General features: G+C 58.3%; 1 protein-coding gene across 3 annotated transcripts; it reads left to right on the top strand.

Moving 5' to 3' along the window:
• The first annotated feature begins 534 nt into the window (after positions 1 to 534).
• On the top strand, positions 535 to 6,608 carry ATXN1L (ataxin 1 like). Of its 3 annotated transcripts, none has more exons than XM_056135985.1 (3): positions 535 to 672; positions 2,560 to 2,628; positions 3,905 to 6,608. In XM_056135985.1, exon 3 carries the CDS (start codon positions 4,022 to 4,024, stop codon positions 6,086 to 6,088), a length of 2,067 nt encoding a protein of 688 aa, XP_055991960.1. In that variant the 5' UTR covers positions 535 to 672; positions 2,560 to 2,628; positions 3,905 to 4,021; the 3' UTR covers positions 6,089 to 6,608. The 3 variants fall into 3 exon arrangements, with proteins under 3 accessions (XP_055991960.1, XP_055991962.1, XP_055991961.1); XM_056135987.1 differs by having other exon boundaries at positions 3,902 to 6,608; XM_056135986.1 differs by having other exon boundaries at positions 2,560 to 2,754.
• The last annotated feature ends 5,079 nt before the right edge of the window (positions 6,609 to 11,687 follow it).

Genomic DNA, 11,687 nt, shown 5'->3' with positions numbered 1-11,687 from the left:
ATCCCCACTTAAGTTGACAAGATATTCATGTCCCCTAGATAATCAGCAAGGAAGGGAGACCCAAGATTTCACTGAGCCTTTTCCCCAGGCCAAGCAGACCCCCACTACACCCAAGCTCTTCTCGTCAGTCTCCCACTTTTTCTCCAGCCCCTGGACCCAGCTGAGTCAATTCTCTTCTCCCCCTAGAGGCCATTTCTCAAGTCTGAAAGAACTGGACCTCTCTCCGCTCTCCTGGGTCCAGGTTCCCCGAGGTACCAAAGGTTTGCCAAGCCCCGGAAGTCCTGGGAATGAGGATCCTGCTGGGCAAGCCCCAAGGAGGCCCCAGAATTTACTAGGCCAGCAAGGGTCACTGTGGGGTCAGTGGCTGGGCCCCACCCACGTCACGTGACGCAGCCCCAGGTGGAGTTCGTTTTCCCACCAGAGGGGGCGCTGCGGGGGCGCTGCGCGCGGGCCGGCCCCTTCCACGGGCGCGTTCTGGGCGTGGCCCAGGGCCCGGGCAGTGACGCCATCACTCCGTGCCGGGGGCGGGGCGCGCTGACGCCATCTCCGCGCGCCCGGCTTGGGGGGGGCGCTGGGTGTGGGGCGGCTCCGGGGCCGGGGATGGCGGCGGCCGCTGTGGCGGCGGCTCCGGGACGAGCAGGAGGAGCCCGAGGAGCGCCGTGAAATGGGCCGGTGAGTGGGCTGCAGGTGGGGGCCGCCAGGTCCGGCCTCACCGAGGCCAAGCAGGCCTGGGCTCGGAGCCCCGGAGGAAGGGGCCCCCCGAAGCCCACTGCCCCGCCGGACCCGGGGCCCGAGCCCCGCGGACCCGAGGAGCGCAGGCGGCCGCGCCTGGACCCCCGCGCTCGCCCCCCTGATCCGGCCGGGAAGGCGGCATCAGGTCCCCGCGCCCCCGCAGCTGTGTCCCCGGCGGCGGGCTGGGGCGTCCGCGGAGTGGGAAGGGGCCTCCCCCCGGAACAAGGATGCATCCCCTGCGGGGGTCGAGCCCGCGCGCTCTAAACGCCGGATCCCCCCAGTTTCGGGTCCCACCCGAATGGGGGCTGCGAGGATCGCGGTACCCCTGGGAGCCATCAGCCCGCGCCTCTCGCCCGCAGCGAATTTGGGTCTCGGGCTCGGGAGCTCCGCTGGCAGCGGCGGCAGCTCTCGCACGACGGCTCCCCGTTCCCGGGGGTGGGGGTGGGGGGCTCGCTTGGGATCACAAGCTGCATCTCCCCCACCCCCTCCCCCGGAGCAGCCCTCATCGCCCCACCAGCAGCCACCCACACGCCGGCGCCACCCCCCTCCCGCCCCGCACCCCCGAGGCCGAGGTTTCGGATTCCGATTTGTGTCTCGCTTAGCGAGAACCCGCTGCGCTGCGATGGTTTGATTCTTTGTCATTCCCGCAGACCTAGTGCCACTTTCGGTCCTTTCACTCTTCTGCTTGCCCCAGAGACAGGGTTTTAGTTTTTTTTTTTTTCGGCTTCAGGAAACAAGGATCATTTTGGGGATGGAAGATGTGACCCCAATTTCCGCTAGGAAAGGCAGGGACTAGAGAGCTGCTTTCCAGTGACCGGCGCTGCAGGCAGAGAAGGGGTGTCAGGCCTCGCGGGTGATTTGTGTTTCTGGGACCGGGAATTGGTCTTTCCTCTTTGCTTTCCTATCGCCCTGCCCTGGTTTTGTATATCCACACCTTGCCAATCTAAGAGATAAAGGTTTCCCTGCGTCTGGCGTGAGGCTTGCAATGTTCTGTAGGAGTCGGACTCTGCCGTGGCCAGCTTCTCCGAGCACCGGTGAGATCTGCGGCTCTGTTTTAGAGATTAACGTCCCATTCATCAGTGCTTGATGTTTTCGACATGTGTGTAGGTTCATATATTGTTGGTTTAGTGTGAGTTTTGTTTCCCCATTGTTGGTTTCTTGAGGGCCAAGGCTGTGTTTTCAGTTTCTGTCTTAGGTCACACCTGATTTAGCAGTTGGTACAAAGTTATCACTTAGAAAATTTGTCCTCAGCCTTCTCCCTCTCCCCCTTCTCTCCTCTCCCCTCCCCTCATTTCTTTACCCTGAAAGTCTTAATAATCTTTTCCTTCCGTGATCTTCCCCCTTAACCTCTTTTTCAGCCCCAGGGACATAAATAATTTTTCTTTTTCCCCTTATACTGCTGCTTTTCTCTTTTAAATAACCTCCACATCTGTTTCCATTGACCCGGAGTAAAGGTGAAGCCCTGGTTGATTTATCCTGCCTCTCATTGTTCATGTGGCAATAGTGTCGTTTTCCATTTCCCTGAAATTGGGTTTGGAGATGATTTAAACTTTGAGGAACAGAACAGGTAGAGAATGAAAAAGGTGATGTTAAGGAAGATTGTGGAGCATTTTGTTCACGGATGCTGTCTACAGGTGAGAGGTCAGGTTAGTTTTGTGGTTCCCGTCAACTACCTGGCGCTGAGGGCCGTGTCCTGTTGCCTCTGAAGAGGCTGAGGCCAGGATCTTGCGCTTTATCGCCTAGTGGCTTTGGAATTGCCTTTCATGATGGCCATAGGGCGGATCCGAGGCGAGGGTCCTGCCTTAATTTCCCATTTCTGTTTTCTAGGCTCCTAAGAGAGCAGGGAGGACACTGCTTCTTAACTCCAGCTGCTTCGAAGCCCCACCCAAAGCTCAGGTAATCCAGGCACTTTGGAGACCCTGTTGCAGAAACACATCTGGGAAGCAGCGTGGGAAAACAGGACTGAGTGTAATAGACATGGCCTTTGAATCCCAGGAACTGGAGCCTGATTCAGAGAAATAGGTGACAAAATTCGTATGCACTGTCAGGTGTTAAGATCCAGAGATACTTGTGTGCGTGTGTGGTGCCCTGATCATGAACCCCGGTCCTGTGCATGTGTGGCATGTGTGTTACCCATCTTCCCTGAGTCTCATCCCTGCCCCACCAAAAGGTTCTTTTTGATGATGGACAAAACCATGTATGAAAGGTGGAGATAAGAGGAAGGGAAGTGAGAAAGAACTTCCTGGCAAGTCTTGTAGCTCTAAAGGAGGAATCCACAGGCCTGTTTGGAGTAATGAGTCCAGAATTTAACTAGTGGTGCCTGGAGTGGACCTACTGTGGGAAGTGAGCCATTGGCCAGAGAAACTTGTGGGGGCAGAGGGAGGAGGGGAGCGAACGAAGAAAGCAAATGGAAGGTGGTTTGTGAGAGTCGGGCAGACTAGAGAACCAGAGGCTTGTGAGGTCCCAAGAGTTTAGTTCCTCCTCTTGGGGGAGGAGGAGAAATCAATAAGTTGTAGAGCAAGGTTGGTGTGGGGATTCTTCTCCACACAGGATGCACATTTGAATGTAACATTTCATGGGGTAAAGAAGATACTAATGTTGACATGCATAGGCAGCAAGGTTCAAAACAAGAAGTCTCAAGCATACTCAAGCCTTGGGTACCTGGTACCTGGAGGTAATGTTGCTCTGGGGCAGAGGGGGAGAGTTTAGTCAGGCCGTGGTGGGTGGCTGGAGGTTGGTGAGATCACAGGCCAGATTAGGCTGGGAAAGGGAGTGAAGATGAGCTCATGTGTTCAGAAAAGAAGAGGGCACAGGGGTCTTTGGCAGCAGCAGAACCTGTGGTGGACGAGCCAGCAGCAAAGGCGCAGTGCCCATTGCCCTTTGGTGCAGCGGAGAATAGTGGCGGCCGAGAAGCTGTTTTCTCTGAGGTTGTGGCTGATTGGCACACGGGAGGCTGCTTCCCTGCTGGGCAGTTCTTCGCAGCTTTCCTGACTGGCCTCTTCATGCCCCAGACTGGATGAGTAGGTGCGTCCTTGCCTGCTCCTTTCTTGTCCCTCTTCCCCCCGGAAGTCCTTTTTGTTCCATCTCCCTTCATGGGCGCAGGTCCGCTGTTTCCTTTGACTTGCTTCCCTCCTCGGTTACTTTTCTCTGCCTCTGATTTGTTCCCTAGCAGATGTGGGCGCCCCAGCCAGCAGCAGCGCGGGGTGCAGGGGAGCCACAGAGAAGCCCCTTCTGATGCCCCAGGGAGCACGCCGCCTCCTCCCAGGCTCCAGGAACACCGCAAAGCAATATGAAACCTGCTCATGAAAGGAGCCAGGAATGCCTTCCGCCAAAGAAACGAGACCTCCCAGTCGCCAGCGAGGACATGGGGAGAACTACCAGCTGCTCGACCAACCACACACCCTCCAGTGATGCCTCCGACTGGGCCCGAGGGCTGGTGGTGGCTGGGCAGAGCCAGGCCGGAGCCAGGGTCAGCCTGGGGGGCGACGGAGCCGAGGCCATCGCCAGTCTGACGGTGGACCAGTATGGCATGCTGTATAAGGTGGCTGTGCCGCCGGCCACCTTCTCCCCCACCGGCCTCCCTCCGGTGGTGAACATGAGTCCCTTGCCCCCCACGTTTAATGTAGCGTCTTCACTGATTCAGCACCCAGGAATCCACTACCCCCCGGTCCACTATGCTCAGCTCCCCTCCGCCTCCCTCCAGTTCATCGGGTCTCCGTACAGCCTGCCCTATGCCGTTCCGCCCAGCTTCCTCCCGAGCCCCCTCCTCTCGCCCCCCGCCGGCCTCACCACCTCTCACCTGCCACACTTTGTGCCATATGCCTCACTCTTGGCAGAAGGAGCCACTCCTCCCCCGCAGGCGTCCTCCCCAGTCCACTCATTCAGCAAAGTCCCCACTGTTACCTCCCCGCCAGGGCAGCTGCCCCATCCCGCGAGCACTCAGCCCCTGGACCTCGCCCCAGGCCGGATGCCCATTTATTATCAGATGTCCAGGCTGCCTGCCGGCTACACCGTGCATGAAACCGCTCCAGCAGGTGCCAGCCCGGCCCTCGCCCCTCAGGAGGGCCAGTCTGCTCTGGACGCCACCACTGCCAATGGACAGCGACAGCGAGAGCGAAACGTAGCGCGAAGAGAAAGCGAAGCCCTGGAGTCGCCCAGCAGCAAGAGCGAAGGCCAGGCGCTGGGGCCGGCGGTGGAGTGCGTGGTGGACGGACAGTTGTTTTCAGGTTCGCAGAGTGCACGGGTGGAGGGGGCAGTGCCGGCTCACCGAGGGACCCCCGACACTGATCTCGAGGTCCAGCGGGTCGTTGGCACATTAGCTTCTCAGGACTATCGGTTGGTGGCAGCTCCGAGAAAGGACGAGCCCAGCCCCCTCAACCTGTCCCATCATACCCCTGACCACCAGGGGGAGGGCCGGGGGGCAGCCAGGAACCCAGCCGAGGCGGCCGAGAAAAATCAGGCCCGAGGGTTCTACCCGCAGCCCCATCAGGAAGCCGCGAGACACAGACCCTTACCCAAAGCGATGGTGGTAGCCAACGGCAACCTGGTGCCCACCGGAACTGACCCAAGCCTACTCCCTGTGGGCTCGGAGATCCTGGTGGCGTCAAGTCTGGATGTGCCGACCAGAACCTCCTTCCCAGACAAGGAGCCCACGCCGCCCCCTGTCCCCGCCGCCCACTTGCCCTCCCACTTCATGAAAGGCGCCATCATCCAGCTGGCCACCGGGGAGCTGAAGCGGGTGGAGGACCTCCAGACCCAGGATTTCGTGCGCAGTGCCGAAGTGAGCGGGGGACTGAAGATTGACTCGAGCACGGTGGTGGACATTCAGGAGAGCCAGTGGCCTGGGTTCGTCCTGCTGCATTTTGTGGTGGGTGAGCAGCAGAGCAAAGTGAGCATCGAGGTACCCCCCGAGCACCCCTTCTTCGTGTATGGCCAGGGCTGGTCGTCCTGCAGCCCCGGGCGGACTGCACAGCTCTTCTCCCTGCCCTGCCATCGGCTCCAGGTGGGCGATGTCTGCATCTCCATCAGTTTACAGAGCTTGAACAGTCACCCCGTGTCCCAGGCCAGCTGCGCTCCCCCAGGCCAGCTGGGGCCTCCCCGGGAGAGGCCCGAGAGGACAGTCTTGGGACCCAGAGAGCAGTGTGACAGTGAGGCGCAGAGCGAGCCATCAGGCGAGGGCCCCCGGGGGGTGGAGCCCTCGGCGGCGGAGCCCGGTGCTCAGGCCTGCCGGCCGGCTCCCAACTTCCAAAGATACGGCGGCCAGGGGCCGGAGGCGCGGGCCGCGCTGCTCAGGCCCTCCTTCATCCCGCAGGAGGTCAAACTGTCCATCGAAGGGCGTTCCAACGCCGGCAAGTGAGCCTCTGCCCGGGCAGCACCGGGGCGGCCCCCCAGCAGCTGGGCCTCACCGCCAGCAGGTGGAGGATTTGCACATGCCAAGCAGGGACTGGCTCTCTTGGCAGTCAGGGGGGGGGGGTGGGGGGCTGGCTGGGGGGTGGGGGTGGCCCGAAGGCGGCGTTCCCCGGGCAGAGTCTGTGTTCACCCACGGCATCCTTCTCGGATGTGACGGGGAGCAGCAGGCCTGGGCTGAGGAAGGAAGGGGGTGCGAGCCCGAGAAGAAACATTCCAAATCCCAGGCCCCCCCCTTCCTCCCCCTCCCTGGCTCCCGCGAAGGCAAAGGCAGGCTCTGGGAGCAGGTGGCGAGGGAGGGAGTCCAGAAAGAGCCAAAAACTGAGGATCCACAGCTTAGCGTAGCAGTTGAACTGTCTGAAGCTCCCCCTCTTTCGTGGTGGGAGGGAAAGGCCCCTTGGTGGAAACCAGGGTCCCACCCGGACCCCTTCTGAGAGCTCTGCACTTTAAAGAGTTGTCGGAGGCCGGAGGGGTGGGGGGCGCTCTGTGCCAGCACCCCCTCCTGCCCGTCCTCCCGGGCCCTGCTGGGGGACCCGAGTCCTGGCCGGCGCGCGGGGCTGTGCTCCCGCTCCTGAGTCGTCCTCCACTTCTAGTTGGTGATGGTGACTAGTGAAAGAGCCGGTGACCCCCGCCCCCCCCAGGCCCTCGTGCCCCGTCCGTGTTTGTCGTGCCTAAGTGCCTGCGCTGTCCCGCTGCCCGCCCTGTGTCTGTCTGCATGGCGTCGCCCGCCTCACTCAGCTGCTCTGCCATTCCGCTGCTGCGAAACTGGTTTTGTCCACGCTGACCAAGACCTCAAGGTGGGGCAGGGCTGTCGGGGGCTCTCCCGTGACCCCTTCGGTTGTTTTTTATTTGTCACAACTCAGAATCATGTGGTATGTGTCCCCCACTGCCCCCTCCCCCGCGGCTGTCCAGCGAGTGGGGAAATGCAGGAACTCTGCCCCCGCCCCCAGCCATCCGCTTCTCCACCCCCGCCCTTCCACGCCCCCCTGGAGCTCCTGGGGCGTCCTGATGATGGCATTGCAGTCCCTGGGCCCCTGTCCTCGGCAAGGGCTCTTCCCCGCCCCGTTTATGCCCAGATTTTCTTCGGAACCTCTTGCATCAGCCCGGACTGTGGGCTTCTCCTAGGGTTTGAGAGTTAGGCTCTCCCGCCAGCTCCGAGGCGGGCGGGGAGGGTTTTTTGTTTGTGTGTTTTTCAGGGGTGTTTAGACTCTTGAAGCAACTCAGGGTATTATCCACCCAGCTCTCTGGGGAGGCTCCTCCCAGGGCCTGAGCCTGGCATTTCTCTCAAAGTGGGACCGGCCGAGGGCCTGGCCTGTCATCAGGGGTCCCCAGCCTCTGAGGTCCAATCTCTGTTCTGTCGAAGACTTGAGACAAGTCTTGCAACCTCTTCGCTCTTTCACTTCCTCCCCAGCTGCCAAATGGGGATGAAGATCTCACCTACCTCCTCGGGGAGGGGGAGTTCTGAGAATGGAGTCGTGCTCGGCGTTCAGGTGCTCAGGTGGTTCTCCCAGGGAACCGAGTGACTGGGACTGGCTGGTCTGCTCCAACCCCGCATGCCCCTGGCTCCTTCCTTGGTCGGTTGCTCTCGGAGGCCTGCCCGGAGGAGGCTACCAGCCTGACCAGGAGTACCTGTCTTCAGTTCTCCTCAGAACCCGACGCCCACCCTGTCTGGGGAACGCTCACCCTGACAGGCACCTGGGATCCCGCCCTTTCCCTTCTCTGACCCTTTTCTCTGAATGCTGCTTTGTCTGGCTTATTTCCTCCAGCGGGGGGGCCCGAGGGGCTGAGTCGCAAGGACTTTTCTCAGATGTCTGTGCCGGGAGAAGGCTCATCTCTCAGGCCCAGCCTGCGGAGGGGTGACCGCTTGCACGCCTTTCTCAGAAACATCCTTCCTCCCAGGGAGCTCATCCACTGGACCCAGTGACACACGGTAGACACTCAGCAGTGTCCGCCAAGGATACTCTCCTGATTCCATACTGATCAGACCCCTTCCGCGGCCCAGCCTGGGACCTGAGCCTTCATCCCGGAAAGCCCTTTCCACCATGGCGAGTTGGGCCCTGGTCTTCGTGCTGCTGTTCTTTTGCTCATTGCTGGTGACATGCCAGCGGCTTCTCCCCAAGTCCCAGACTGCATGTGTGATGCGTCTGTGTCCGCCTGCGGCGCTGCCTGTCCTAGAGAGTGTCCCCCTCCAGAAGAGTAGCTCGGGGCCACGAACCTTGCTCAGAGCAGCACCATCCCCCTGGCCTCGGCTCAGCCCCCTCCGGGGTGGGGAAGGAGGGTCACTTGATGATGGGTCCATGCATCCTTATAGGAATCCCGGTAGTTTGAAGGCAGCGAAGAGCAGATTGAAGAAGCTGTTCGCTTTCTAAGACTGGGCAGTTGAAGGCCGGTGTCCAGGTGATTCCCAGGGTCTAGGGACGGCGAGGAGTATGAAACAGAAACATGTGTCCGTCTAGTAGTGGATGGAATCTGAGGTCCTGACAGCAGGGTACACAGACTGGGGTGAGGAGGACGTGGTGGGAGGAAGGGGTCCCAGGGGTCCAGAGCTAAGCACTCAACCACACGGGCGGGACTATTTCTTCTGTGCTCTGGTCCCCATCTGTCACAACACCAAGGGCTTTGGTCTCTGCCACTGCCACTCGCTGCCCTGTCCTTCCACGGCTTCGCCACGTAGGTTAAATCCAGGCAGCCTGTCCTTTCTTCCCTACGCGAATGTCCCTTCAGAGCAAGGCTGTGTGAAGTAGGGAGTGAGATGCTACTACTGGGCTGGTGGATCCAAAGGGTGTGACTTCTTTAGTGCTCTCCGGGAGTCCAGAGAGTTCCAAGTCACTGACCTGCCCAGAGGGCCTAGTAGCGGGGCTTTTCTCTGTATTCTCACCTCTGGTATCGCATATTTAAGAAAGATAATAAAGGGACAGGAAGCAGGTCAGGGCCTGTGTCAACATCCCAGGGAGGTTTATGGGGCTGAAAGAGCGCCGGAGGTGGTGTTGAGTTGGCATTTACGCGGCGGCCCAGGAGACGCAGGCATGCTGTAGTGCCGGGTGACCACACTGGAGGGAGCCGTGGATAGGAGCTGCCCGGGGAAGGGCTGGGTCCATCAGAGTCACCGTAACTGGATTGATGGGGTGGGCCTTGGGCGAGGAGCTAATGATCTAAGCAAAGTCAGTAGGGCAAAGGCCAGGTTTTAGTGAGATGTCTTGGCTTCCTAAGGCCAGGCTGACTAGAGCACACTGAAGCTAGAGTACCTCCCAGATGGGAGTCAGTGTACACTACAGTTGAAGAGCCGAACCATCCATGGTTGGATGTTGATCAGGAACCTACAACCCCTTTGATGGGAAGCCTTCAGCCTCCAGCTTCCCTGGGGTAGGCGGGACCTTCCGTATTATGCAATAATAATAATTTTAAAAAAAGCATCTGGGTCTTCGCAGCAGTGTGTTGCTCTTTTAACTCTTGGTCCGAGGCCTGGTCCGGGCCCATGATGCCCCGGCCCTTGAGATGCTGGAGTTGACTGCCCTCTCCCCTCACCTGCACACCGAGCACAGTGCCTGGGCGGAAGGAGGGGAGCCAGCGCCAGTCACCAGCTGAGCCCCCCCGCAGAACAGTAGTAATAAATGCACTTTCACACTAAAGGCTTCTAGATTAGTTCTGTCAGCCTAGCTCCTCCCCCAGTAGATTGCAAACTCAAAGTCTGTGTGATCCCAGGGCTTGACCGCAGCTGCCCAGCAGGGACGATGGCCTCAGGGTGGGCTTCCGTCTGCAGACGCCCTTGTGCCTTTACCGACTGTCAGACTCGCAAGCTGGTATTTATGTCTTTGAGCGTCGCGGGGATGAGGCTCTTCAGAGGGAGAGGGAGAGACACAGTGGCTTTACACCCCGGACAGGGAGTTGGCCGCAAGTGGAAGCTGTGAGTGGTGAGTGCAGAGTGCTGGGATTGCTGGAGGCGGGCTTCGCCCCTCACCTGACTTGGTACTCGCTGTCGAGGAGATCAGGATCGTGTTTGGGGACGAGACGCAGGAGAGTCATGGCAAACTTGAAGTATTAGGCAGGCTGTTCCCCTCCACCCACCCTACTCGCACACAGGATCCCTGGAGCCCAAACAGTATCTGTTCCAGCTGCAGAGAGCAAATGCTCTCAGCTTGCACAGCACCTTAGGGGAGGGGAGAGTCTATTCTAGGGAAGGGGGCGGGGGGAGGTCGGAGGGGGGTGTTGTCATCCAGGTGGCTTAAGGGCCCTGAGGAATCGAGAGGATGGCGCTGGGGAGGTCTGGATGGATCTGATTTGTGTAGGAGTTCCCTGTAGATAAATTACTGACCCCCCATCTACTATCCCCAGTATGTAATGGCTGAATTAATATGTAATCAACTGCATTGTATCTAAAGCCTTAGAACTAGTCAGGTGCTCCCCCCACCCGATACCATTTCTTACCCTCTAATCCTACCTGATCTTTAACAAAGCATTAATAATTCTAAGGATAATCTCTATTTTGTTGTGCTTTTTTGTAACTGTTTTAAATAAATCAATTTGTACTGTATATTTGTACTTTTGTGAGATCCTTTTTGCTGTTTTACCATTTTAAGTCTGTACTTGGCTACACAGATTGTATTTTTATTGTTAATGCTCTTCTTATGGATACCTGCATTTAACTTGTGAACTATGTAAACACATATATATCAATATCTATATATCTATATATCTATCTATATAAACTACTAGCTTTTCCTTTTGGTGTTTGCGCCTTCTTCTGTTCCAGTCTCAGGTGGTAGCCATTGGGTGGGGCATAGGTAGTCCTTGTGGTAGAGCTTGTGATCAAAAGCAAACTGTGCCCACACCTGGTGGTGAGTCCAGAGCAGACCTTGCGGGCTGGGGGTGGAGCAGGGCCTGCCCTGCACATTCTGTGGGTGCGAATTTCAGAGAACCCGACTCTAGCTGTGGGTAAGACGCTCCTCCATCACCAAGAGGGCAGATGACTTCCTTGCTGTTCCTTGCTGGTCATGTCTCCAACTGCATATGAGAAAGTGTGTGTGTGTGTGTCTACTGGGGGTTAAATCCAGGGCTTCCTACAGGGGAATTACAAGCTCTGCCACTGAGAGCTGCATCCCTACTCTCCTGGAATACCCCCAGAGATTGCCAGAATAGGTCAGCTCCATTCAAAACTACTGCTTCTACCTTAGAAAGCTTGCCACTAGTAGGTAAAAGAAACTTAAGAGTCCTTGAGGGCCAAGTGATAGTACAGTGGGTAAGCTTGCCTTGCACATGGCCAACCTAGGTTCGATCCCCAGCATCCCACAGCCTTCCAGGCGTGATTCCTGAGCACCACCAGGTGTGGTCAGAAATGAAACAAACAAAAAAAAAAACCCCTGAGAGTCTGGGAAGACAATTCAATAGGCTACGTGCATGCAGGTGGCCAGAGTTTGAGCCCCAGCACTACCTGGTACTAAGCACCATCAGGAGCAGCCCTGGTTTAGGCCCAGAAGTCCCCAAATGAGGGGACATAGAGGATGTGTCCTTAAAGCAAACAAAACTCAGGAGACGGGGCTATGGCTCAGCGA

This window comes from Sorex fumeus, unplaced genomic scaffold (genome assembly GCF_029834395.1).
Source record: "Sorex fumeus unplaced genomic scaffold, SorFum_2.1 ptg000122l, whole genome shotgun sequence".
Taxonomy (NCBI): Eukaryota; Metazoa; Chordata; class Mammalia; order Eulipotyphla; family Soricidae; genus Sorex; species Sorex fumeus.
The sequence above is the reverse complement of the archived record's forward strand: the minus strand, read 5'-3'. Positions and strand labels throughout refer to the sequence as shown.